Source organism: Asparagus officinalis, chromosome 2 (genome assembly GCF_001876935.1).
Source record: "Asparagus officinalis chromosome 2, Aspof.V1, whole genome shotgun sequence".
NCBI lineage: Eukaryota > Viridiplantae > Streptophyta > Magnoliopsida > Asparagales > Asparagaceae > Asparagus > Asparagus officinalis.
The window spans coordinates 78,447,327-78,473,067 of NC_033795.1; the positions used below are offsets into that span (position 1 = coordinate 78,447,327).

Genomic DNA, 25,741 nt, shown 5'->3' on the forward strand with positions numbered 1-25,741 from the left:
ATTCAGTGGGCCCCACAACTTACACACACCGACAAGCCCACGGTCCCTGGCGTGACAGAGGGGTAAGAGGGGCAGGGTCAGAGGGTGTGGGGGTGGGGTCGGGGTGAGTTAGGGCAGGGAAGGAGTGACTAGGGCCCAATGGGGGTGAGTCAGAGGAGGGTTTGGGGTTGAGAGAGAGAGAAGAGAAGAGAGAGAGAGAGGTGTAAAATGAGTCAAAAAATAGTAAGGGTTTTGATCCAATAGATCTAATAATCTTGAGGATTTTCACCATTGACAAGTCAACTTAGGGAACAACACGTGATTGAAATATGCAAAGCAGTGGAAGCATTTTTCCCTAAGAAAAAGGTAACAACAAATACTAGTGAAATGGGTTATTGAGAAGCCTCTTGCCTCATATGAGAGATTAGGTATAGGATTTTGCTTTCCTGGATTTATTTTATTTGATCAAGGGATGGAAAGAGAACAATGCAAAATAAATAAATAAAATAGGAAAGGAAAACACGAAGAACAAAGATGTATATGAGAGATTAGGTATAGGATTTTGCTTTCCTGGATTTATTTTATTTGATCAAGGGATGGAAAGAGAACAATGCAAAATAAATAAATAAAAATAGGAAAGGAAAACACGAAGAACAAAGATGTATATGTTGAAGTAGGTGCATCCCGTTATTGAAGGAAAAAAGAAGACAACATGAGACGTGGATTCTAGCATACCCTTTTGTAATTTCTACACTATATAATCAACCAGCCCATGTGCAATAATGCCTGTTGGACCAGTTATACTCCTCTATGTTGAGATGATGTGCACCTAACATTATCATCTAGTAACAAAAACAACACAAAGTTCGATCGGGATGAGAAAATGTGAAGAACACCTCTAGGAAAAGAAATTACTTCAGATATGTCACATCATTTTGTTGGAATTGCATACTTGGCTTTTTGAACTATCAGAAACCAAAATGGAAAAAACTTGCTCAGGATGTGGATTGCAAGCAACTACAAGAAAGAATGTACAACATTCTCCAACATCGCGAAAATGGAGTTCATTGGAGAACTAGGAAAAACATAAAGATGTTTAGCTTTTTTATTATAACTACCATGAAGTACAAGAAAGGACACACAGTATGAAGATATATATGGTCAACTAGGAACATTCCATTATCTTATGGAAAAAAGAAAAGCATGAGAAACGCAGAGTGCAGTATACTATTCGCACTGTGTACTCAATCACCAATATGGTAAAAAAACTGGTTGAACAGTTACAGTGCTTTCAATTGACAAGATTTTGAATCTACAATGTCAGTAGCAACTTAACACTAAAGGCACAACATAAACCACATAACACGGAGAGTGCAAAATCGTCGCTATGTATTTAAGTTGCTAAAGATGCATCACTTAAAATTGGTAAAATTCTATTACGTAGGTATTTGACTTTCAGCAACCAGAAAAGGGAAATTTTCTTAGAACTTGGAACACAAGTAACTACAAAAATGAACAGATAGCCTACTTTGACAAAACAAAAAATGGCAGCTAAAAAGAACCAGAAGAAAAACATAGGCATAGCGTGCACTTTTGCAAACATACCATGAAGTACAAGAATGGAAACAATGATGATATTGGTAAAGCTGAAAAGGAAAAAAAAACAAATGATGAAATATCAGAATCATGTAAAAGTAGTAATGGCAAAAAAAAAATTAGGTGAGACAGCATCTAAATTTTAAGAAATCAAATAACAAGTGGGTAAAGTAAAAATCCACTCTGAGCAATGGAAAGTTACCTTTATTTGCTGTACATTAAACATGGAAAATTGCCTTTGTTTGCTGTACATGAAACAGCAACCAAAGTTGTCCATAACAGTACACAAATTCTGTTCCCTTATTTTTTTTATTTTTTTTTCTTCTTTTTTTTGCTCTTAATAATAAATTTCTTCCTATCAACTGCTGACAAGACCCAGAAACAGTAATCAAATTTCAGCATGTTTGATAAATTAAATCAGATCAAGCAAAATCTCGCCCCCTCTACAATAAAACTGCTAACAATTCGAGCTAAGTTTTTTAAATGTGATTGACATACATAATAACAAAAAAAAAATCATTCTTTGGTTGAACCTATTAGAATTTGTTTTGAAATTAATTAATCAAGTATTACTGAAAATAGGCGAAAACTATCTATACCAGAAAGAATCTATACTCTTCTATTCCCTAATTATCTTTGTTCTTGCTAATAATACTAATCAAGGTTAAGCATGTTTGATAAAATAGATTACTATTTTAAACTTATTAATAATTTCAGCAAAATTTGGTGGGGGGGGGGGGGTTTTAAAATAGATTACTATTTTAAACTTATTAATAATTTCAGCAAAATTTGGTGGGGGGGGGGGGGGGGATTTATCATCACGCGTAATAAAAGAATCATTCTTTGATCAGAACATGCCCTTACCAGTACACAAAGAGATGATCCAAACATACAAGAACTCTCTGTACGGAATCCCCAATTTCTCCTCTTTCCGCTGGTCCATCTTACACCCAGGACAGTTCTCGCGGTACATGTTACCCAATAAACCTCTGTTCTCTCCTCCATCTGTTGTCCCCTAATAAAAAGAACCAAAATTGAGCAATTAATGAAACCTTTGTATATCGACAAAAAAAAACCCAGCTCTTCTAATTGGGCGGCGATTTGTTTGGCACTCACTTGTTGAGCGAGTAATGAGGAGGAGGAGGGCGGCGGTAGTCGTCAGCGGTGACCGGATCTGGAGGTGGCGGGCTATCGGATCCGTTGGGTTTGGATCCGATTAGGGTTACGGTTTGGGGTTTGGAGAGAGAAAAGGGCGCGAAACGGGGTTTGAGGGCAGCTGGATTAGGGCCCACGGGTTGAGGGGAAGATGACGTTAGGCCCCTCGGATTACCAATATTTTGATATTAGATCCCTAAAAAAGGCTAAATATCCTAACCCCCAAAACATTTTGGGTGGTTATTGGATAACCATCCTTAACTTTGAAAATATCAGGAATCTCATTAAGGGTTATTCAGAAACCGCCCTAAAAGTGATGCTTTTGGGGGGTTTCTAATAAAATAACAAAGCGATAGGGGTCTTCATATAAAATCTTAATAGTAAAGGGAGGTTTTCTCATAACCCCTATACTTGAGAAGGCGGGTTAATATTATTAAAATTAAGGAAGATTATCTAATAATCGTCTAAAATTAAGAAGGATTTTTCTGATATACAACCCTTGTTGTTTGAAATTAGCTCCTCTAGTTAGATGGAATATTCTATAAAGTTTGTAATATGATTAATAAGTTAGTCATTTTGTCTCATATTAATTAGAACGGTTAAGGACGGTTATATCTATCTTAGAGTCCCTATGGTTCCGAATTTATCTTTTATTCACAATTATACTATTTTCACCTTAAGAAATGAGTAACTGACATTGATACGATGACAAATTCTATTATATTGTATTTTTTTATTTGTGCGTTTTTATTATTCTATGAAATTTTTAACTCATGTGATATTGTTATGTTATTTTAGAGCATCAAAAAGTATGCTTAGAACAAATATCCGATAATTCAAAATTTATGAGAAGTTAAGAGATTATGTAATATAGAATATTTTATTCAAAAAAGCATGTGTACGTTAATATATATTTGATAGAACTCACATTCAAAAAAAAATTGATTCTGAAGTTTCGCAAGTAAATTTGCCTTTATAATATTTTATTTATTTTTTGGTAAGGGTGTTTGGTTCGCTATTATAAGGGGTGGAAAACTCAGAAAACCCCTCCACGTCAGATTTTTCGCCCTCCACGTCAGCTTTTTTGTTTCCGTCCATTTCTTTGTGCCGCTTTGGTTCGCTCGAATGGAAGAGGGAAAACTCTGCTGAAATCGCCGCCAACTAAGATTTTTTTCCCTCTCCGATTTCCTTTCTCAACCAAGTGAAATTGATGAAAACTCTGCCACGTCAGATTTTTTTTTCCTTCTCTGCTTTGTTTACAAAAGTTTTCCTTTTTTTCTATGCGAACCAAACGCAAGAAAAATAAATACATTGGTTTCCCACCATTTTTTATGTGCGAACCAAAGCAAAACAATCTATTTCTTGAAAAAGTTTGTAAAACTCAAAACTTGTGTTTCTTTACATAGAATTGCATTTCTCTATATCAAGGAAACGAACCAAACAGCCCCTAAAGAAAATTAGAAGATCACAAGGAGGACACAAATAGAGAAAATTTAGGTAGATATTGTATTAATTATGTTTTCATTCAGACTGTCTTTCTTCATTTCTTCATTTTCATGGTAAATGGGTGTGTTTCCCCCCATAATTCTAAGTTCATCGGCGTTGATTATACAAAGTTGAGCATTATGCTGGAAATTACCTACATTACAGCTAGCGAAATTAAAGGTGCAATCTTTGGTCTCCGTCATTTAGTTCAGATTAAGGGCTTGTTTGGATTTAGAGGGGGTGAAGGGAAGTTAGGGGAACCTAGGGGAAGTTAAAGTTAAGTTAAGGGAAGGGAATTTCTAAAACTTGTTTGGGAAACAAGTAAGGTGAATCAAGGGGAAGTTATTTCACCCCGTTTGGAAAGTGTGATAACGGGAAGGAAATGGAAGGGAATGTATATAAATTGACATAAATACCCTCACATATTATTAAGTTATATTGTTGTTAGAAATTAAATATCAAATATGCATCTATTGCTATATATTATTATTGTCATCATCTCCTTCCACATTGTATATCCACAATCAACACAAATCAGATAAATATGAAATTTTTTGGAGTATAGTTGGAATAAAAAATAATAACCAATATATTCATCGATGAGACTACAAAACAATACAAAAGCTTATTTTCACTCTTCTTTTGCAAATATACCCAGTTAGCAAAGCAACGACCAACTAAATGATGAAACTCAAATACCTACACGAACACAAAACTACCATAACACTTGTCATTCAAGCTGCAAAAATCCCTAATTTTGAACGGTCTTTTACAAATTTTATTGCTCCATAAAATAAGCTCAGTTTGGATGATACAAGGTAAATTCATCAACAAAAACTAAAAAACAAATTGCGTTTATTAATACTATCCAGCATCAACCTCATTAACCAACATCCCCGTGAAAAATGTTCCAATGAAGCATTACGGAGAAATAAAATAAAACATTTTTTCCACAAAGTAGCTCTTTATGCTCATATTCTCTCCACAGTTGACATAAGACCCCTTTAAAGAAGGGAGGAAGAACAAAAGCTTCAACCGCTTTCACTCATTTCTTCAATTTCGTTGAGTTATCCAAGGCCAAGTCTTGCAGGTTCAGTAACAGGAGAGAAAATCTTACCTTGAAAAATCAAAACCTTTACTCAAATTGGGCAAGAGATTGAGGCGAGACAAGACGCGGAGGAGAGAAGACGCGGAGGCGAGATGAGACGCGGAGGAAGAGGAAATGGCGGAGGCGCTTGCAACGAGAGTTTATACTGTGGGGTTTCTGTGAGCAAAATTTAGCTGTTGGATTTTGATCTTAGCTAGGGATAAATATGTCTCTCTACATTTGTTGTATTCCCCCTCTTTATCTTCAACCCCATTACACCCCAAATTGGGGGGAGGGGGAGGGGGGAGGGAGAAATCATGGTATTTTCTTACCTTTTTTCACCTCCCCTTACACCTATTAACTTGCTATATTTACTTTCCAAACAAGATTAAAAGTTACCCTAACTTCCCCTCACCCCCAAACTGGATCTAAACTGACCTTGTTTGGATTGAGGGGAATGAGGGTGAAGGGAAGTTAGGGGAACCATTCACCTCCATTCACCTTATTTGGGAACACTTAGGAGGTGAAGTTAATTCACCCTAGTTCCCCTTGGTTCACCCCCTAATAGTGAAGTTAATTCACCCTAGTTCCCCTTGGTTCACCCCCTAATAGTATAAAAATTGTTACCCCCCAAATTAGGGTGTAACCAAGGGGAAGGGAACTCTCTTCCCTTCCCTTCACTTAGTTTTCCTTAACTTTCCCTTCAATTCCATTCACCCGTGCAAATCCAAACAGGCCCTTACATAAAAAGCTCCGTAAAATTAAAATTGATATAACCTTTTATAAAAGTATAAAATGACCCCTCTCTCATAACCGTAAAGAAAAATCCCCCCTCTTCTCTCTCAAACCCCTTCGTACGAAAACCCCCTCCAAATCTACTTTTCTACAGAAACAAACAAATTCGTTCTCGGATCGAAGATGTCGTCGCTTCGGAACGCAGTCCCTAGAAGGGCTCACAAGGAGCGAGCGCAGCCGTGAGTTCTCATAAAAATTTGATCTTTGTTTGAAAAATATGAAAAAGCTTCGATTTTGATTGATGGGTTTGATTGTGAAAACTTGCAGTGAGGCAAGGAAGAAGTTTGGGATTCTGGAGAAGCATAAAGATTATGTTTTGCGAGCAAAAGCTTTTCACCAGAAGGAAGAGGCTCTCAGAGTATGAATCTGGTTTTTTTCCCCGTGATGATTTTTATGATTATTTATTATTAGGTCTCATACTATAGGCCAAATTAGTGTAAACTATTTCATGGATGGAAAAAATGGAATCTGTAAATGATTACAATTTCTTCGGGTAAATTTTGAGAAAATCCCTCTATGGTGTAGAAAAAACAGAAAATCCCGTAGTGGCAAAGAGTTGAGGAAGAGAAATTAAAGAGAAGGATTAACATAATTATCCCATTCGATAACCGAAGGACTAAATTATTAACCCCTCAAATAAGTTTTATTTTAGCTTTTGTGATCATTTTTAGAGTTTTGGAATAACGAGGATTCTGACAATTTTGTTTATAAATACTCTTAATACTTCTATATAGGAGTATTAGTAAACCCCTCATTTTGAGGGGTGCGTTCTAGTTCTCCTAAACGCATTCTCTATAACAGGGATTTTCCTCTCAAGAAAATATATAGAGAAAAGAAGAAAGAATTAATGGGTTTGTTTCAACTGGGTTCCTACAGAAATTGAAGGAGAAGGCAGAGTTCAGAAATCCTGATGAGTTCTACTTCAAGATGATCAACACTAGGACTATCAATGGGGTCCATAGGCCACCGTAATATAAGCTCAAACTTCTTAAGTTTTGCAAGCTATTCTGCTATGAGATTCATTGGTCCATGATGTTTTCTTAGGAGTGAAGCAAACAAGTATACTCAAGAGGAGCTCATGCTAATGAAGACTCAGGATATGGGGTACATTCTTCAAAAAATTCAAAGTGAAAAGAAGGTTTGTCCAGTAGCCAAGCTAGATCTGCTTACCATATGAAATGTCATATCTTTTTTGGTTTAATTTTGAGTGATGTTCTCTATTGTTGTAGAAAATTGAAAGATTGACTTCTGTACTCCATGCATTGGATTGCCAGCCCTCGAACAAGCGTGTTTTCTATGCTGAAGACAGGTGAGAATATACTGACTTTGGTCAACCTTAGCAATTTTTTTAATTATTTATGTCACTAGACCTTGGTTTGATCTTCTGTGTCCAATTTTTTTTCCTGATTTTTTTTCCTTAAAGAGGTGCTTTATAGAGCAAATGTATTGAAATAGTTCTGTACAGCTAAGTGAAGATGTAAAGCAGCTATAGCATACATATTTCATTTGGACATTTTGGTATGTATGTCATAAGATTGGGATGCGGTCTAGATATTCAAGTAGCTATAGTCAGGCAATTCAAATTGGGAATGCTATTAGATCAGACCATCTAACTCCTCTCTGCATATGATTTTTGACCTTAATATTTGAGACGAAAAAGTTCATTGAAACTATTAGGATTAATGATCTTAATTAAAGGAAAATATGATATAATGATTAAAAAAAAGAGTGTGTTTGGTTCATTTTATCCGATCATTTGATTTAGTTGACACCACATTTGACATGGAGGGCATACTTTGTTAGATTAAATGAAGGATAACTTAGCACAAAAGGGACCTGATTAAATTGATCAGTGTATGTCGTCCAAATACTGTTAGAAATTGATGCAATTTTTCGTTGTAAGTGTTTGTTGTGGTATCTTATTCAGTGGAAGTTGATGCAATTAGAGATTGATTAATTGCATGGCACATTTTATTCAACAGCAGCACTGTGACAAAACTTCAAAAGCCTGTCCTTTCTTTTGTTCCTAAAAATTTACCTGTTACGAAGGGCATCAATGTTGTCTTTGACCTCCAAAATCCTTAGTAGTTGTGCACATATGTCATGAGCACCTGTGCTAAAGTTGTGAGATTGTGAATGAACGTAATCTGTCATGCAGGATAAGGATCCTAAAGTATCTCATAGCTAAATGTTGTGAGTTGCACCAGTTTTGAAGTCCCAAATAATGAGATGTACGACTATGTGAAGTTAATTGCTGAAGAAATAAGAACGAAGAGTGAAGGATGACCTTTGAGAGAATCATAAAGAATGCTGTAGTTGAGGACAAAGGAACGAAGAGTATAGTTTTGCATTTCATTGGCATGTAGCAGTCATAGTGCTTTCTAATGTTAGAATAGTGAGGTTCATATTTGTGCTTGTGTGTATGTGTTTTAAGGTGTTAGTATATGTGTCTGCGTCTGCATGTATTTCTTCCGCTTAGAGGGTTTGGGTTGGGAAGGAGTATTAATGTATTAGAGGCAGAAAGCATTGATGTAGAGGGACGAATGATAGTCCAGCAAGCATATACCTTTAGTAGTGTCTAATGTCTATTTTAACATACTTGTTTCCAGCAACAAAACTTATGTATACATGACATCCTTACCAATGTATGTAGAGATTATGTACATGTGTTTCCATATTTGGATTTGAATACTTGCCATGCTAGGTACAAATGATTAGAGATCTGAAATTGTGAGGATTTAGAAAGCCTCATGCTAAACAATTATAAGCTACAAAGATAGAATATCAAATAATATCAAGATTGGTATGGTTAAGAGTCTTTTCTCTGGCTTGCTTTCAGTATTTGGTATCCACTTTTATTTTAGGAGCTTTTCTTACCTATTACTTGGGAGGCCATCTACAAATCAACATGACACAATAAGTATCCTTACTGCTGACATTTTCTATAGATTTCAGTTATTATTTATTGTGTCATACTGTATGGTTGCTTTTGTATTTTTCTAGCTCTTGCTTCGGTTGGCTGCATAAATGGACTCATATCGGCTGGTTGCCAATTTGCTTCCTTTTATCGTGATTTAGTGCATTCTGTTTCTGGTCGACCTCCAGATTTTTATGGCCGTGTTTCATGATGTACAGCCCTTGTGATATGTTGACCATCTCATTATGTGTTTTTCTTGCTGCCAATTTGGAATGTGCAACTTTGTTTTGTGAAAAGGCTCCATCCATGCTGTTGATTGTTCTCTTGTGCATTTTTTTTAATCCTTCGAGCATTGCAGGTCTAGCCTCCGTTAACTTCTCCCTAGCTTTGCAATTTATTTCTTCCTATTTTTTCCCCCTTACGTGCCCAAGCTCTTGCCTTTTTTGCTGCCTTGTAATTTATTGAATTTTTCTTTGTTCTTGTACACGCTGACCTGGATAAGTTGCTTGCTTACCTATGTGCCATGTTTAGGATCCAGCCTAGCTCTCCCTGGATTACAATTGTTTGGATAAGCTTTGTGTTTATTGTATCTCTTAAGATTTTCTTTAGTGTTAAGTTGCTCTTATGCTAACATCAGGACCTTTTGTTTAATGATTGGACACTCTTGACCTTTTTGTTCTTATTGCCTCCTTTTAGTATGAAACTTGAATTGTAACTGGTAAGAAAAGTACAAGGAGAGAGGAGTTAGATAAATCTTCGTGTATAATTTTGTATGCATACATTATCAGCTTGTATTGTTTACCAAAGCTGTTATTTCAGTTTGATTTCCATGTATTCATCTCTCTTTCCTCGAATATTAGTTTGAATTTCTTTTTTGTTTTATGTCAGAGAAGAAGCCAAGGATATACGATCAAAATCACTTGAGAGCAGCAATTCGCCTGATTTTAGTAAAGTGCCAAATAGAATAAAGAAGTGAGTTCCTAGTTATTCATAAAATTGAAATTGACATTTCTTTAAACGAATTAATTTTGTTTTCAATTTAGTTCCCCTCGCAGTCTCCTAGTTCTCGCTCAACTTTCATTTCTAAATAAGATTTTGATAACTGATGTTTGATCAGTTCTGTTGTTTGTCTTCACTGCTTTCCTCAGGAAAACAGCTTCCTCGTATGCAGAGGTAGAATCAAGAAAACAGAGGGTTCAACAATTAGAAAAACTATACTCGGACATGGCTTTGCAGAAAGAACTACAGGTTCATACCTTCACGTTGCTCATGTGAGAAAACTAAATTTGAAATTTGAAGGACTAATTGCAGATACATACCTTATACAATGAGGGAGTAATCATTTAACCATTCAGAACTCCAGACAACATTATTTTCCAAGTTAGGCATGTGTTCATAATTTACCTTTTACCTTCCATTTAACTTGAAAAAAAGGACTAATTTGCCTTCTAAAATTAGGGGTGAAATGCAAGGCTAATTGATAAATTAGGAGGTGTGAGTGGGAATCGAAAATTTTTATGGGAAATAAGTGACTACAGCATTTCGTACTGGGTATGTATCAGACACTTTTCAAGTTATATGTGTAGAAAATTGTTGAAATGGTAAATCAGAATCCTCTCTTAGGATTTCTCCTCATGGATACATACATATAGGAGTACAAATGGGTAATAGGCAAGGTTTTAAATATCGGATGTCGGGTTCATGTCGGACGGCTGAAATTCATGTCGGATAGCGGAAATCGGGGATATATCGGGGGACATGGACTAAATATCGGATTGTCATATCGGATGGGCGTATATGTATAATATCATGTCCTAAATGTAATCTAAGCATTCCTAAATTCAATATAAGCATACTTTATAAATTGTATAGACTAGATATATAAAAAAGTAAACAATATATGATGTTTAGGATCACTAACTGATTGTAGAAATTTGATTCTCAATTGCATCCTGAAATTTTATAAACTAGACATATAAAAAAGTAAATAATATATACAACTCAGTATTTTTCCATTCATCTGGACAATTTTATATTGATTAGAAAATTATTACTCCTCAGCCAGATGACCTTGAACTATATAACTATTCATACAGCCCACTCACTAGCTTTTCAGAATTCATAGCAAGTTCGTTGCTTCCACATTATCTTCGATAGAGGCCCATTTTAGAGGGAAGCTTACCTGATTTTGAGAAACAAATCAACAACTCATTTTACTTAATCAGCAACTCAACAGTTAGCGGTGGACTGAAAAAATGTAAGTATATTTGTCATTAGAGAGAGAGAACATGAGCAATTCTGATTTTGATGAAGTGATTTTACTTTTTAGCAGTCAGCAGCACTGGCCCCTTGCACAACTCAAACTACAGGGAAAAAAATGCAGAGAAAAAAACAGTCAAGTTAAAATTCCGAAAAAATAAGACTAAAATTCCAAAAAAAAGTCTTATCTAAAAAGCACTCAGAGACAGAGAGAGAGAGAGAGAGAGAGAGAGAGAGAAAGGGGCGTGAGAGAGCATACCTCAGGATTCGGTCGAAGGCGGTCAAAGACAGTCGAAGGTGGTTGAAGGCTTGCGGAGCGGTCGAAGGCGGTCGAAGGCACAGTCGAAGCAAGAGCTTTTGTCGAAAGGTGTGGAGCGGTCGAGAGGCGTCGAAGGCGCAGTCGAAGCGCGGTCGAAGAGCGGTCGCGAAGGCTTTCGGAGCGTCAGGCGGTGACGCGGCAGCTGAAGCTTTAAGGTTTCGACGAGACGGAACTTCGAAGGGCCGGCCGAAAATGCAGTCGAAGGCAGTCCAAAAGCGGTCGAAGGCAGTCGACAGCTAGAAGAGCGGTCGGAGGCGGTCGGAGGTGGCTCAAGAGGCGGTCAGAGGCGGCTCAAGAGCGGTCGCAAGAGCTGTCCTGTTGCCCTAGTGCTTTTCTTTTATCGGCTTTTTTTTCGTTCAACAGCTTTTTTTTTCATCGACTTGGTATAGAGTCCCAGCAGCGGTCAAATGGATTCGGGTTTTGTGATAACCCAAACCCATTAACTCAAAAACTCCCTTTAAACCGAAATCTGGGTATATCGGCCGATTTTTCAAAGTTGAAAAAGCGGCCGATATGCCCACTTTTTGACCGATGTATCCGATTTACCCCAAAAAACCGCTATACGACTCATGTATGACCGACTCATGTCGTTAGAGCCATCGATCCGATATATCGGCCGACATGTCCGACATGTCGGTCGATATTTAAAACACTGGTAATAGGTTATTGGGTCTTAACCCGATAACCCAATACTTAATTCTAACACTCCCTCTCAAGCTGGAGCATATATATCAATTATGCCCAGCTTGTTACACAGAATGGAAAACACCTAGGTGAAGTAGTTTTAGTAAAAATACCAGCTAACTGTTCTGAAGACGGAGTGAACTGAAGAGAGATCACTTTCTTTTCCCAAGGATTTCTAACAAAATTACAATCAACTTCAATGTGCTTAGTTCTCTCATGAAACACTGGATTCTTTGCAATATGGATAGCAACTTGATTATCACAATGCATAGACATAGATCTAGGTTGAGTAAAACCAAGCTCGGTCAGCAGCTTCTGTAACCATATCATCTCACAAACAGTGTGAGTCATAGCTCTGTATTCTGCCTCTACACTAGATCGAGATACTACACCTTGTTTCTTGCTCCTCCAGGTAACCAGATTTCCTCCAATAAAGGTGCAAAATCCAGAAGTAGACTTTCTATCTTCAATATCTCCCGCATACCTAGCATCAGAATAGGCAGAGATGTGTGAATGTCCATGTTTCTTATACAATAATCCTTTTCCCGGACAGCTTTTAACTTAAGTTAAAATTCTTAGAGCAGCAATCCAGTGAACCTCTCTAGGTTTATGCATAAACTTGCTCAGTACTCCCACTGCAAAGATAATATTAGGTCTGGTTACAGTAAGATAGATTAACTTTCCAATTAATCTCCTATATCGGCCTGCATCATCTAGGAGAGGATTATTATCACACCACAAATCTACATTCACTTCCATGGGAGTGTTTGCTGGCTTACACCCCCAAAGGCCCATCTCTTCTAATAAATCCAATACATATTTCCTTTGAGATAGAAGCAAACGGTCTTTTTGATATGCAATCTTAATTCCAAGAAAGTATTTAGGTTTTCCCATATCTTTGATCACAAAGTGACGTGAAATGTATTCCTTAGTCTCTGCTAAGGCAGCAAGGTCACTCCCAGTTAGCAAGATGTCATCAACATATACTGTCAGAATCACCAGACCAGATGTAATGCGTCGGATAAAGATGGTGTGATCAGACTAACATCGTTTGAAACCAATACCAGATATAGCTATACTAAATTTCTCAAACCATGCCCGTGGACTCTGTTTGAGACCATAAATTACCTTTTTAAGCTTGCAGACATTATTCTCCCCCTGAGCAACATTACCCTGACGGTTGCTCCATATAGACTTCCTCCTACAAGTCACCATACAAGAAGGCATCCAGCTAAAACATTGTCCAGTCTAGATTAACGACCATAGAGAAAAGTAGGCGAATGAAGTTGAGACGGGCTACGAGAGAGAACGTCTCAAGATAGTCGACCCCATAGGTTTGAGTATAACCCTTAGCGACAAGACGAGCTTTATATCGATCAATCGAACCATCTGTGCAATACTTCAATGTATAAACCTACAGATAGCCAACCACAGTAGCACCCGTCGAAAAAGATACAAGATCCCAAGTTCTTCTAGAAACAAGTGCATCTATCTCCTCATCCATGGTTTATTTCCAAGCAGGAACTAACACGGCCTCCTCATAGGATCCGGGTAGAGATATAGAGGACAAGGACAAAGCAAACTGACGAGAAGACAAGGACAAAGCAAACTGACGAGAAGAGGGAGTAAGACGGTTATAAGAAACAAAATCAGATATAGGATGATTAGTACAAGACCGTTTACCTTTCCGATGAGCAATTAGAATGTCCAGATCAGAGGAATTAGAAATATTAGAAGGAGACAGACCTGCAACGGGAGATGACTGTTCGGTTGGAGCAGAGAGAGGGACATGATTTTTTGGACGGTGACAGTAGTGACGGCGGTGCATATGGCACAGTGGAGGCATTTTGTAGTCCTAGAGAAGATCCATTAGCAGAAAGAACGAAAGCGGGTAATGGAACAGTAGTAGGAGCAATAGACGAAGTAGGCACAGATGGATTGACAGGTGGAGATGAACCAGTCGAGGAGAAGTATGGAATAGACTCAAAAAAGTTACATTTGCTGACACAAAATATCTCTTGGTGGAAGATTGATAACACCGATAACCTTTTTTAGCACGTGAGTAGCCTACAAAGACACACTTAATAGACCGAGGAGATATTTTATCCAGTCCTGGAGACAAATCCTGAACAAAACAAGTATAGCCAAAACCACGAGGAACCACATGAAAATGTTGTTTATCAGGGTTCTAGCCACATCTAAAATGTGTCTACACTTCCTCTCAGCAACCCTATTTTGTTGTGAAGTGTGAGAACATAAAGTTTGATGGATAATACCAATATTTGCACAAAAATGAGAGATGTTATTTTTCATGTATTTCAACGCATTATCGGCACGAAGGATACGAATAGAGGTGGAAAATTAGTTTTTGATTTCTCTGTAAAAGATTTCAAAAACAGTCGAAACCTCAGATCTCTCTTTTAATAGATAAAGCCAAGTCATGCGAGAGGATTTCAAAAACAGTCGAAACCTCAGATCTCTCTTTTAATAGATAAAGCCAAGTCATGCGAGAGAAGTCATCAATAAAGACCTCAGATCTCTCTTTTAATAGATAAAGCCAAGTCATGCGAGAGAAGTCATCAATAAAGACAATGAAATATCTGTAACCTTTCACTGAAGGTATACGACAAGGACTCCAAACATCAGAATGGATTAACTCAAACGCAGAACTACTATGTTTATCAATACGATTCGGATAGGTAGCATAATGGTGCTTACCCAGATCACAAGACTCATAACCTAAAGAAGAAACAGAGGATGGGATAGAAAGAACATATCTAAGCTTCGATAATGACGGATCACAAAGATGTTGATGCCATAGTAAAGGATGATCAGATTTGTCTGCAACAAGACCAGTAGTGGGCATATTATCGTCCAAATAGTACATGCCTCCTCTCTCATGCCCCGAACCAATCGTCATCTCAGTTGCTAGGTCCTAAAAAATACAATAAGAAGGAAAAAATATTACTTTACAGTTGTGTTTGGTGAACTGACTGATGGATAATAAACTGACAAGAAATTTTGGAAGATATAAGACGTCAATAAGGGTTAGTGATGAAGTAACATGTACTACTCCATCACCAAGAACTGGAGAGTAGGAACCATCAGCAATGCTGACCGATGGAACTTGTCGGACAGTTTTAAAGAAACAAAGTGATCCTTTATACTTGTCATATGAGAAGAGGCACCAGAATCTAATACTCATGCTTGTGAGGAGAGACAATGTAGGCATCCATACCTGAAGAGGATGCATGAGTAGCAGAATGACTATTCTGAGAGGACTCGAGTTGACGCAACTGGTCATACTCAGCTTGCGAAATTTAAACAGTGGAGGGAGCAGAAGTAGTCGAAGAATCAATAGAGGTAGGTGTAATATCAACAATATGTGCCCATGCAGGGCGACTAAACTCCTCCTAACACTTCTCAGAGATATGATTAGTCCTCCCACAATATCTGCACGGACGCAGAGTATTCTCTGAATCAACCTGTCTCCCAAAGGTGTCACGTCCTCCTCGTGTCGCGGCCACGTCCTCGACCACGACCACGACCTCTGCCACGTCCGGAGAACATAGCAGACTGATCAAGTGATGGAGCGATCGGTGTGGGAGATGCAGTAGTCACTCTAGTAGTTACATGCATAACTCTGGAGAATATAGCAGTCAAGGAAGGGATAGTATCGCTCCCGAGTATTTGGCTCCGTATCTGAGACTGCAAAGTGGGACTCAATCCTGACAAGAACTTGGAAACTGTAAGGTCCCACGATATCCTAACAGAGTTGATGCATCCGTAACGACGGGCTGATGCATCTCTAATTCATCGATTAGACTCTTCAGCTCACCAAAGTATTCAGGTACAGAGCGATCGCCCTGTTGAAGAGAGAAAAGGCGTTCATACAACTCGAACACACATGATACATTTTTCTCATTCCCGTACATAATTTTTAAATTATCCCACATCTTCTTAGCAGTGTTCGAGAACATGACACTGCTACTAATCTGGGTTTCCATGCCATTAAGAAGCCAAGTCATCATACAACAGTCAGCAGCAATCCATGTATGCTACGTAAGATCTGTAGATGCGAGAGGTGGGGTCAGAAGATGAGCTAATTTATTCTGAGCACCAATGAAGATGCGGAAGGCTTGTGCCCAAAGTAGATAGTTGGTGTCATTTAACTTCACCGTGGTCCCCCAATACAACTTTGGGGGCAGAGATCTCAGTAGTAATAGGGGTAGTAGTAGCAGCAACAGAAAAGATGTCAGATCCTGTCATTGTTACAGAACAAGATAGTACAGTAGCAGGAGAATCACAATCTGCTTGTATAAAACCCGAAGGTTTGAATAGAATCCGAAGGTTTGAATAGAAAACCCTAAAAGGTTAGAATAGGAACCCGAAGGTTAGCATAGAACCCGAAGGTTAAAGATCTCAACCCAGTTATATATATATATATATAGTTTTTGTTTTGTTTTTTGTTTTTTTAGGGTTTGGAGAGTGACGGCTCTGATACCATGTTGAAATGGTAAATCTGAATCTTCTCCTAAGGGGGGTTAGTCACCTATAACTTTTTAAGTAGAACTGGGATAATTGGTAAAGTGGGATAATATTTTAACATTGGGATAATTTAGTGGAACAATGATAGGTAATTCTTAAAGTGAGATAATTTGGTAGGATAATTTAGTAGGATAATGATGGATAATATTATGAAGTTGTATAATTTGGTAGGATAATTTGGTGGGGGTAATGGTGGGTATAAATTACTATTGTTAATAATTGTATATTAAAAATAATGTAATATTGATAAGCAAATTCTAGTAATAACTATAAAATATAATGCAATAAATCATTACTATTCATCTCAAATAATAAAATAATTTACAAATAAATAAAAATCTAAATCCCTAGAGTGACTCGACTTCCATCATCCCACATGGTTTCTATCATCTCACATGGCATCTGCCATAGAATTTCTCCAAGCTTCTACAGCTGCTCGTTGAGTCTGTAACTCAGTCTTCTTTATCGGGGCCATCGTCTGCATCAGCCACATTTCGTGGAGCTTCTAGTAGAGGATCATAAATGTCGAAGTTCAAATCTCAGCACATCATAAAGAAAGAAAAATAAGCATTTTCAGCCATTAACCCTTTGGACCAATCTCATCATGATCGCTGAAACTAAATCAGCAAATAAATGAAATGTACACATGAATCTTCCATGGCCGCTAAACAGATGATTGACAGATGAACTATAAATATCCCAATCAATTTACTGAGCCGATTTAATAATAATAGATATCACTGTTAACCATTCAACATCTAATCATCAATGTGATTGCAAAGTTGCTTTCTAACTTATAAAAAAAACATAAAAGTAATACATCTTGAAGATAATAATAAAAGCTATCAATAAAAGTAATACATCTTGAAAAAAAAACATAAAAGTAATACATCTTGAAGATAATAATAAAAGCTATCAATAAAAGTAATACATCTTGAAGATAATAATAAAAGAATAAAAGTAATACATCTTGAAGATAATAATAAAAGATCTAATCATCACAAAAACAAAGTAAAGACAAAAATAAACGGATGATTGACTTCATGGCAGAGAAATTTTCTAGGCGGAGAAACTAACCAAGAGAGAGGGAGGCGGCGTTTCACTTTTTTTCCCAATTGTATTCTTTTCAATGTGTGGGATAATTTGAGAGAGGAGAACTTATGGTTATATATGTAGGTAGTATAATTTATGGGATAATTATGACCAATTATCCCAATTCTAATTCTAGTAGAATTCTACTTGACTAACGCACCAAAAAAATAATACAGTTCTAGTTCTACAAAAGTTCTACTTGACTAACACTATAAAAACATACCTCAATTCCTAGTTCTATGTGACTAACACCTTAAAAATTTATCCCACAAATTATCCCAGTTTCAGTTTTAAGTTCTAGATGACTAACCCCCCCTTAGGGTTTCTCCTTATGGATACATATATATATGAGTACAAATGGGTAATAAGTTATTGGGTCTTAACCCGATAACCCAATATTTAATTCTAACAAAAATAAACCTAAGTTGGCATTGCTTCTTGGGCGAGTGCTTTTGTCGTGGCTGATTCTCCTTTTCCTTTTGGGCTAGTTGTGTTACATGTTTTTCTAGTCATGAGCATAGTTTGTGTAATTAAATAGAATTGAGTTAATTATTTCTTTTTGAAGCAGAAATCTGGTCGTAAGCGCAAACTCCGTGAAGAAGAGTTGGTCTCCCCAACAAGTAGACCGGTCTACAAATGGCGTACAGAACGTAAACGATGAAATACTTTACAAAACGAACGTAAACGATGAACTACGTTGCAGAACGTAAATGATGAAGTATGCAAGGATATTCTTTTCCTGATGATTTCATTATGCTTGTGGCTCCTCAACCGTTTTGGTGACTTTTAACTGAAGATAAAGACAATCAATGGATGTATTTTGCTACCAAGGTTGTTAATTTAAGTGGATAGTTAACATCTTTTGTATCTTATGGTAGAAAGGTGAGGATTATATTTCGTAGCTATAACACCATTGTTGGTAATATTATGCTTAAACGTTGTGTCAATTCACTTTTTCAAATCTGCAGTATGACCGTTGCTATATGATTGAATCGAATCCTCTTCCCTCTGGTGATATTACTCTCCTTTTATGAGTTAAGTATCAAAAGCCTTGATCTGATTGTTTATCAAAAGTGCATACAGATTTTCTTTTTCTTTTTCTTTTTCTTTTGTACTTCTAATTGTTCTGTACAGATTCAATAAGAGATTGTATTGTACTGATTCAATGATAGATAGTTTTGAATACATCATCCGTCCCATCACAGATAAAACATATAAAATGATCATTGTTAAGGAAAATGGACCTAATGAGGACAATGCAGCTGTTGACATGGTTTGTGATCTGTATGCTACGAAGACAAAAAGTAGCAGCGCAAACCGTTCAATGGATTCCTTCATGGTGGAATTGAGTAACAACGAAATTGATCCACATCTTTTCATCCCCATCAAAAAACAATCAATCATCAAATTTTTTTTACGGTCCAAATATTTTGCACGTTGACCTCCAATTACATCATTTTCAGAACAAGAGGTCTTCACATAGCTCTTTGTTCATGATCTATATCCCTGTAGTGTGATTATTTTCTCTACAACACTAGATTTCATATAATAATATAATAAAACTTGTCCCAAACAATCTTGTACCTCATCCTTGGCCATGTTTTTCAATTCCGATACTAGGTGCCAAGTATTGAAATTGGGAGGTGCTCTCTTTCACTATTAAATTACACTTACGAGAGAAATTCTTATCAAAATACGACATGTTCAAAGTTTTGATACAATGTACTCCGCGATCGCAAGGCTTGATGTCAGTCCAGGTGATTCTATGCCGAACAAGTTAATTAGTCCCGGAACACCATGAACATCCTCTCCCTGCACAATTAAGAAGTAAAGGATGAACAAAATAACACGTTTAGTGTAGAGAACATCATGCATCCGAAGTTAAAGTCTGCTCGTGAAGAGAAGAGTAAATTGCAGTAACCCTCCTCATCTATACCTTAAGTTGAACTATTTACTAGCACTTGACACCCCTAAATAAGCAAATACCAAACTCTTTTGGCATGCTTATTGAAATTGCTTCTGTTTTTAAGGGGATGCTTTTGGTGCATCATGAATACGCTTTTAAAAGCAACTTCTGCATTTTTTTTAGTTTATAAACCATATACATTCCTTTTATCTTTTAACAATGATCATTAAGCAAAGCTCTACCAAAAATAATTTCCGAAATTTGATTACCAAACAGCTATTTTCAACCGCTAATATAAGTTGCTTCTATAAGCTGCTTATAACATTCAGCAATACCAAACTGGCCCTAAGTAGCCATTGCACCTTAAAATCTGAAACATACTAATTAATAAATTACATAACTGAACACTCATATGAGAAAATTATCATATAAAAAGAGTTCGATGACTTCGTAGTCCGAAACAAATAAATTTATGTACAAAATGAAAAAGACCCAGTACTTCAGAAATCAAGAAAGAAAAATAAGGTTTAATCCAGACATCGACAAGCATGCCAAAGAAAGAAATAATTAAGATGCACCAAATTAATTTCTAAACATTCCAATAGTATAGACAAAGAGAGGCACCTGAATCATGAAGTCCTGAGGTGGCTGTTTTGGGCCACAGAGCTTTGCTCGGATGCCAGAATATCCTGGCTCTAGACATCCGTCCTTTAGATTACGAAAATATTTTCTTATTTCTGGGTAGAATCTAGCAGATCGATCAGAGCTGACAGAATAATCAAACCTGGAGCAGCACAAACTGTAAATTTCAGAAGTTTGCACACTATGACTGGAATTTGTAAGTGATGAGTAAACATAAACACTGGCAATGAAACTTTAGAAAATAAATGATGACAGTGTCATGAAGAAGTTACAAGAGAACATATGGCTAATATAACTTACAGCAAGTGAAGTTGCGGAGAATGTAAAAGTGATCATGGAAGAATGTAATGATTAGTCTTATGTTAACAGGTTAGTGGATGATGTGATTGGTTCATAAATGTTAACACTCAAAGAAGATACTAGAAGGTGTAAAAGCCATTTCTTCTGGAGAAAACTTTTAGTTTCAACAGAGACTGCATTATCATTTAATTTCAATCGGTATGAAGTACCAACAAGGTACTTCAGTCTTGAAGATAACATAGGTTTATACTTAAATGCACCCATCTAGAATTTATTATGGCACATTTCTTATCCTAAGTAATGAAGTCATGATTGTAACCTTATTTGCATCTCACTACTTCGCTATTACAAAAAGGGTAAATTTCACAACACATCCCCCCACCCCCCGAACCAACAAAAAAAAACACACCCCAAGGGCGCAGTTTGGCCGTTTTTGAGATAACTTCCCTAAACTTAGGAAATGTCATGTAACCCCCTTAAGTTTGGTCAGATAACCACCTAACTAACATCTTTATATCTGACTATGCATGTGAAAATTGTGTCGGTCCCCATGACCAAAATGCCCCTGATAAAAATACCCTTCCCTATTATTTTTACTAAATTTTAAAGTAATTTTCAAAAAGCCCGACTTAAGTTTGGTCATTATTAATAATTAATTGGAAACGTTTGGGAGTTTTCTAAAATATCCAACTTCAATGGGGGTTTAGAAACATTTTTAAAGTTCAGGGGTAATATGGGTGACTTCGGGGGTTTTTTTTTTTTTTTGGGCGGGGGGAGGGGGGCTGCTGTTGTGAAATTTACCCTTACAAAAATCAGTCAAAATTTACCTATTGAGGAAGCTAGATATATCATCTGGGCCACTGATCCACTCTACATCTGGACCAAACTTGACAAGACCACTAAGATCAATAGTGACATGAACTCCGATACCTCCATCTTCTGGCATCGGGTAAATTAAGTGATTGAAAGGAGGAGTTCTGGTCTTAGATAGAGTGAAATAGCAACCACGAGCATAGTATGGAGAAGGAACAACTTTACGGCTAATGCCATCAAATCTTCTTGCAAGAGGAACGGCACTCAAGCCAGCAGAGTTGATAACAAGCCTGGGAATTAATATTAGCTGAGGCAATACAGGAGAGTCCACTATATTATTAGCAAGTTCCTTGCTTTCTGAAATATGTAGATGTAGACGATCTCCTTCAATATGGCCTCCTACTACAGTAGTATTATAGGATAAGGTAGCTTTACAATTTTCAGCCTCTCCCTGTACCCACATTGATGTATTAATCAGTAAAATTTCCCAAACTGTTGAATGGAATGGAGCACAATAAAAGCAATAAATATGACATGGTAATAGGTTTAACACAAGTTAGCAATGACTCTGAAACTCTCCTAATGTGAGACAACTCCATTTTCTCTTAATAACACAAAAGTAATCAGTTGACCATACCAGAGCCCATACTTTCTTGGTGTAACAAATTTGATTTATTTTTAGAAGTAGAAGAAAAATACTTGTCCATTAGCAAGCAAAAAAGCGTTGTACTCGGTGCAATATCATCAGGTAATAGGAGTAAGAAACTGCTTCATTTATAGAATTTCCCCCTTATGAGTACAATACTCAACCAAATGCCACATGTATGGACACTTCCATTAAGGAGACTTAATCAGAAGGACATCAGCATTCTTGGACACTCCTTGAACACAGATAGGGAACTTCTTGAATATGTCCTCAATTACATAACATATTTTTAATTTATGATATTTGTCATGCACTTAGACATCTCTCAGACATCTCTCATGCTCTTCTCTGTTTATATTACATATTTCAAATATTTATTTATTTTCAGTATATATATTAAACACCTTTAGTAGAAAAATACAGCTGAAGTACAAACTATGAAAACTCAGAATGATGGGAATTCTAGCATATTAAGTGATGTGGTTGAATTTTAGCCAAGTGAATAAAGGGGATTCCTTATTTCTTAGTAACTAGGGGTGCTAAACCGTATCCGTATCCGATGAAATATCCGTAACCGTATCCGTTAGGATACGAATATGGTTACTCAAATCTATAACCGATAGGATATGGTTATGGATATGGTTTTGTAGTGAAATATCAGTATCCGTATCCGAAATATCCGAATACATATTAGTCATACTCTTACGATAGTTTCGATTCTTAGATTATGGATTTGTGGTTAATTTTGATGATCAAGATGACTAATCTTAACTATTTAGTTATAATGGACATATTAACGAACTTTTTTGTATCACATGAACTATGTTTTTCTCAATAGTATATAGTTTTCTCATATCTGTTTTGTATCCGCATGCATATCCGCTTATATATCCGCATGTATATTCGTAACCGTATCCGATTTTAGCGGATATGATTATAAGTTTTTCTTACCGAGGTATATCCGTATCCGTATCCGTATCCGAGATGGGTAAGCGGATATGGATATGGTAAGCATCATATCCGAGCCGTATCCGGACCGAATGCACCCCTATTAGTAACTCATCCCATATCACTTGATCTCTTGGTAGCTCCACACACTCACTCACACACACACACGTGCGCGCGCTCACACACAGGCGCGAGCATATCGAAGTGTGGACATATCTATATACCTATATGACTTGGGTACTTCTATCATGAAGGTCATACGCGTACTCAACACATACAGGACACTCCTTGGACATGTCTATCATGTACTGTACCCGTATCGGACACTCGCGCTCCTTGAATATACGCATACAATTATTCAAATGTGTACATAATTATATAATACATGTTTTAATTTAAAACACTCAGCATACACTTCTTGGACGTTCTTGTTGTGTCCCGTACCCGTTCATGTGTCCATGTGACTTAGATGTGTGCATATATATTTTACACAGTCCCTCTTTATTATTTATAGGTTATCTTTATTACTTATAAGTTATTCTGTTGTCATACAACCATCTAATCCTATGGTCCTACTTTTAAGGGCTTTTTGTGTTGTGTCTATGGACATGTTTTTTTAGGTAATGAAAACATTAGGCTCGCCATACAGCAAAGAAAAAGGGTATTAACTGTACTAACAGCAGGGCAGATTTCTTCAAGACAACCTGCTTGTATGAAGTACTTACCAACAGCGAACAATACATTACTCATTTAACTAAAGAGACCAGCAATGATAATTTTGCAGATTTTTAGCATCAAAATCAAGAAAAAGAGTCATTCAACAAAAAGGCATTCAATTCAATAGGATGCAGGAGATACCAACAAGGAGAGCATAAATGAATGTGAATCAACTATTCCGGTGCTTGGAGATAACAAAGCTTTGACACATTGAAGTTCAGGTTCCATTCTCATAGCATCAGAGCCCTCCATCATCCTTAGATCTTCAACCCCATTTGCGATCCCAAACCTCATAAGATTTTCCAATTTCGGGATCTCCGCAACACTAGTAGCAACTATTAGTTTACCAAGCTGTTTGTGGGGGATCCCTCGATCACAACAGTACTTGTACAATAATTCTTTTCCTCTTACACAAAATCTTGCCTACAGTAAATCATTTTGTATCGCATAAGAGTGAAGAAAAAAATATATTAAAACTCTAGCAATGTTTTTTTAATCCTATTTCCAATTGCTAACAAAATATACAAATGTAACTCACTTAATTGTAATTTTGCCATGATAAGCAGTCAAGCACTTGTTCATCCATGTATTAATCACTGTACCTTCTTTAAAAAAGAAAGAAAGAAAGAAAAGCTTGATGAACTCTCTTCCTAAACACATGCAAAAACGAAATCGATAGTATTAATAGCTTAACAAAAGATAAAGTCGTATTCACCACGAACAGAAATTTCTGATTCATGCTTCTGCTCATACAAAGATATCAACTACATTTTAGTATAAGAAAGATACATAACATACTGAAATTGATGAACAAGCAGTAGGCAGCGAGAGTGCATGTGGCACTAAAAAAAATTAAATAATATCCTTCAAACTAATGAGATAGCTTACTAAAATCAACATGCATAACAATAGATTAAACAGACCATAACCACAAACAACATTTCTACTCAAAATTTTAGCTTAATTCTCCACCAAACAAAAATTATGTTAAGTTAATTATCCAAACATTCCAGCTAAGTCATATCATCATCGAAACCCATTCTCCCCTAAAAATTCTAACCAAATTCATGATAAAATTATTCAATAAAGTCCCCTTTAAACAGATAACAAATTACTGAACCCTCAGGTCGCATCAAAGATCTCAACTTTGAACCGAACCAAGGAAAAAGATCGCACCTTGAGGGATTTCGCGGGGTAATAAATCCCAGCATGAATAACTTCACTGTTACGAGAACTCGTACCGGTGCCAAACGTACCGGCCGATTCAATAACAAGAACCTCTCTCCCTCGCAGAGCCAGCTCTCTCGCGACGGCCAGCCCGGCCGCGCCGACGACCACCGCGTCAGCGGTTTCCGTCGGGGTTGCGGCGAAACCTCGCGGACTGCTTTTGATGGCAGTGGCGATTTTCGAAGAGCAGTTTCGGATTGTGTTTCGGAGCATTGGATTTCGGACGAAATATCGCGGGTTTGGTCTGATACCGGACATATGGGTGGGGTTTTTCTCGATAAGTCCGTTTAATCTGCCATATTAGGAGTTGGTACCTCAAATGCTCGCTGTTAGGTCCTCGGCTCTTAGGGGCTGTTTGGTTCGCTTTAAAACCCCGTAGAAACACTTTTCTCCTCCTGACACCCGCTCCACATCGACAAAACCCATTCTAGGGTTTTCGTTTCCCATCTTTGGTTCGCTTCTCCCCCTCGTCCCTCCAGCCGCGGAAATCCCCTCCACATCGGACTTTTTTCTTCGCCCCATTTCCTTCGAAAACGAGAGGAAATCGCCCCCGATCTGTACTATTGTCAGATCTCGGGTAAATGGGGGGAAACACGGTTGAGGGCTAGGGTCACCTCCTCTTTCCC

The 25,741-nt window shown here is 37.1% G+C and overlaps 3 protein-coding genes across 4 annotated transcripts in view; 1 reads left to right on the plus strand and 2 right to left on the minus strand.

The window, feature by feature from the left end:
• The window catches only part of LOC109831713 (protein ZINC INDUCED FACILITATOR-LIKE 1-like), a 26,007-nt gene extending 23,117 nt beyond the window's left edge, over positions 1–2,890 (minus strand). The window contains exons 1-3 of the mRNA XM_020399100.1: positions 2,692–2,890; positions 2,440–2,590; positions 1,585–1,625 (exon numbers count right to left, since the gene is read on the minus strand). Of these exons, the coding sequence (XP_020254689.1) occupies positions 1,585–1,625; positions 2,440–2,548 (150 nt within the window). The 5' untranslated portion in view covers positions 2,549–2,590; positions 2,692–2,890. The remainder of the gene's footprint in view (positions 1–1,584; positions 1,626–2,439; positions 2,591–2,691) is intronic.
• On the plus strand, positions 6,112–18,941 carry LOC109831716 (probable U3 small nucleolar RNA-associated protein 11). Its single transcript, XM_020399104.1, has 8 exons — positions 6,112–6,276; positions 6,365–6,455; positions 6,974–7,065; positions 7,142–7,235; positions 7,327–7,406; positions 9,903–9,986; positions 10,163–10,262; positions 18,485–18,941. The coding sequence occupies exons 1-8, from the start codon at positions 6,221–6,223 to the stop codon at positions 18,575–18,577; spliced, it is 690 nt and encodes a 229-aa protein (XP_020254693.1). The 5' UTR covers positions 6,112–6,220; the 3' UTR covers positions 18,578–18,941.
• LOC109831714 (L-2-hydroxyglutarate dehydrogenase, mitochondrial) lies at positions 19,305–25,347 on the minus strand. Of its 2 annotated transcripts, XM_020399103.1 has the most exons (6): positions 25,065–25,347; positions 24,030–24,311; positions 21,820–22,028; positions 21,592–21,726; positions 20,447–20,606; positions 19,305–19,728 (listed from the first exon to the last, which is right to left on the minus strand). In XM_020399103.1, the coding sequence occupies exons 1-6, from the start codon at positions 25,326–25,328 to the stop codon at positions 19,621–19,623; spliced, it is 1,158 nt and encodes a 385-aa protein (XP_020254692.1). In that variant the 5' UTR covers positions 25,329–25,347; the 3' UTR covers positions 19,305–19,620. The 2 variants fall into 2 exon arrangements, with proteins under 2 accessions (XP_020254692.1, XP_020254691.1); XM_020399102.1 differs by having other exon boundaries at positions 21,592–22,028.

What these genes read in the sequence shown, in the direction of transcription:
- LOC109831716 (XM_020399104.1), top strand. Translation starts at nt 6,221, where the DNA reads ATGTCGTCGCTTCGGAACGCAGTCCCTAGAAGGGCTCACAAGGAGCGA. An exon ending in AGAAGGAAGAGGCTCTCAGA is followed by an intron (nt 6,456 to 6,973) that starts GTATGAATCTGG and finishes GGGTTCCTACAG; the next exon opens with AAATTGAAGGAGAAGGCAGA. An exon ending in AAATTCAAAGTGAAAAGAAG is followed by an intron (nt 7,236 to 7,326) that starts GTTTGTCCAGTA and finishes CTATTGTTGTAG; the next exon opens with AAAATTGAAAGATTGACTTC.
- LOC109831714 (XM_020399102.1), bottom strand. Translation starts at nt 25,328, where the DNA reads ATGCTCCGAAACACAATCCGAAACTGCTCTTCGAAAATCGCCACTGCC. An exon ending in ACCCCGCGAAATCCCTCAAG is followed by an intron (nt 24,312 to 25,064) that starts GTGCGATCTTTT and finishes GATTTACTGTAG; the next exon opens with GCAAGATTTTGTGTAAGAGG. An exon ending in ATATCTAGCTTCCTCAATAG is followed by an intron (nt 20,607 to 21,591) that starts GTAAATTTTGAC and finishes GTGCTGCTCCAG; the next exon opens with GTTTGATTATTCTGTCAGCT.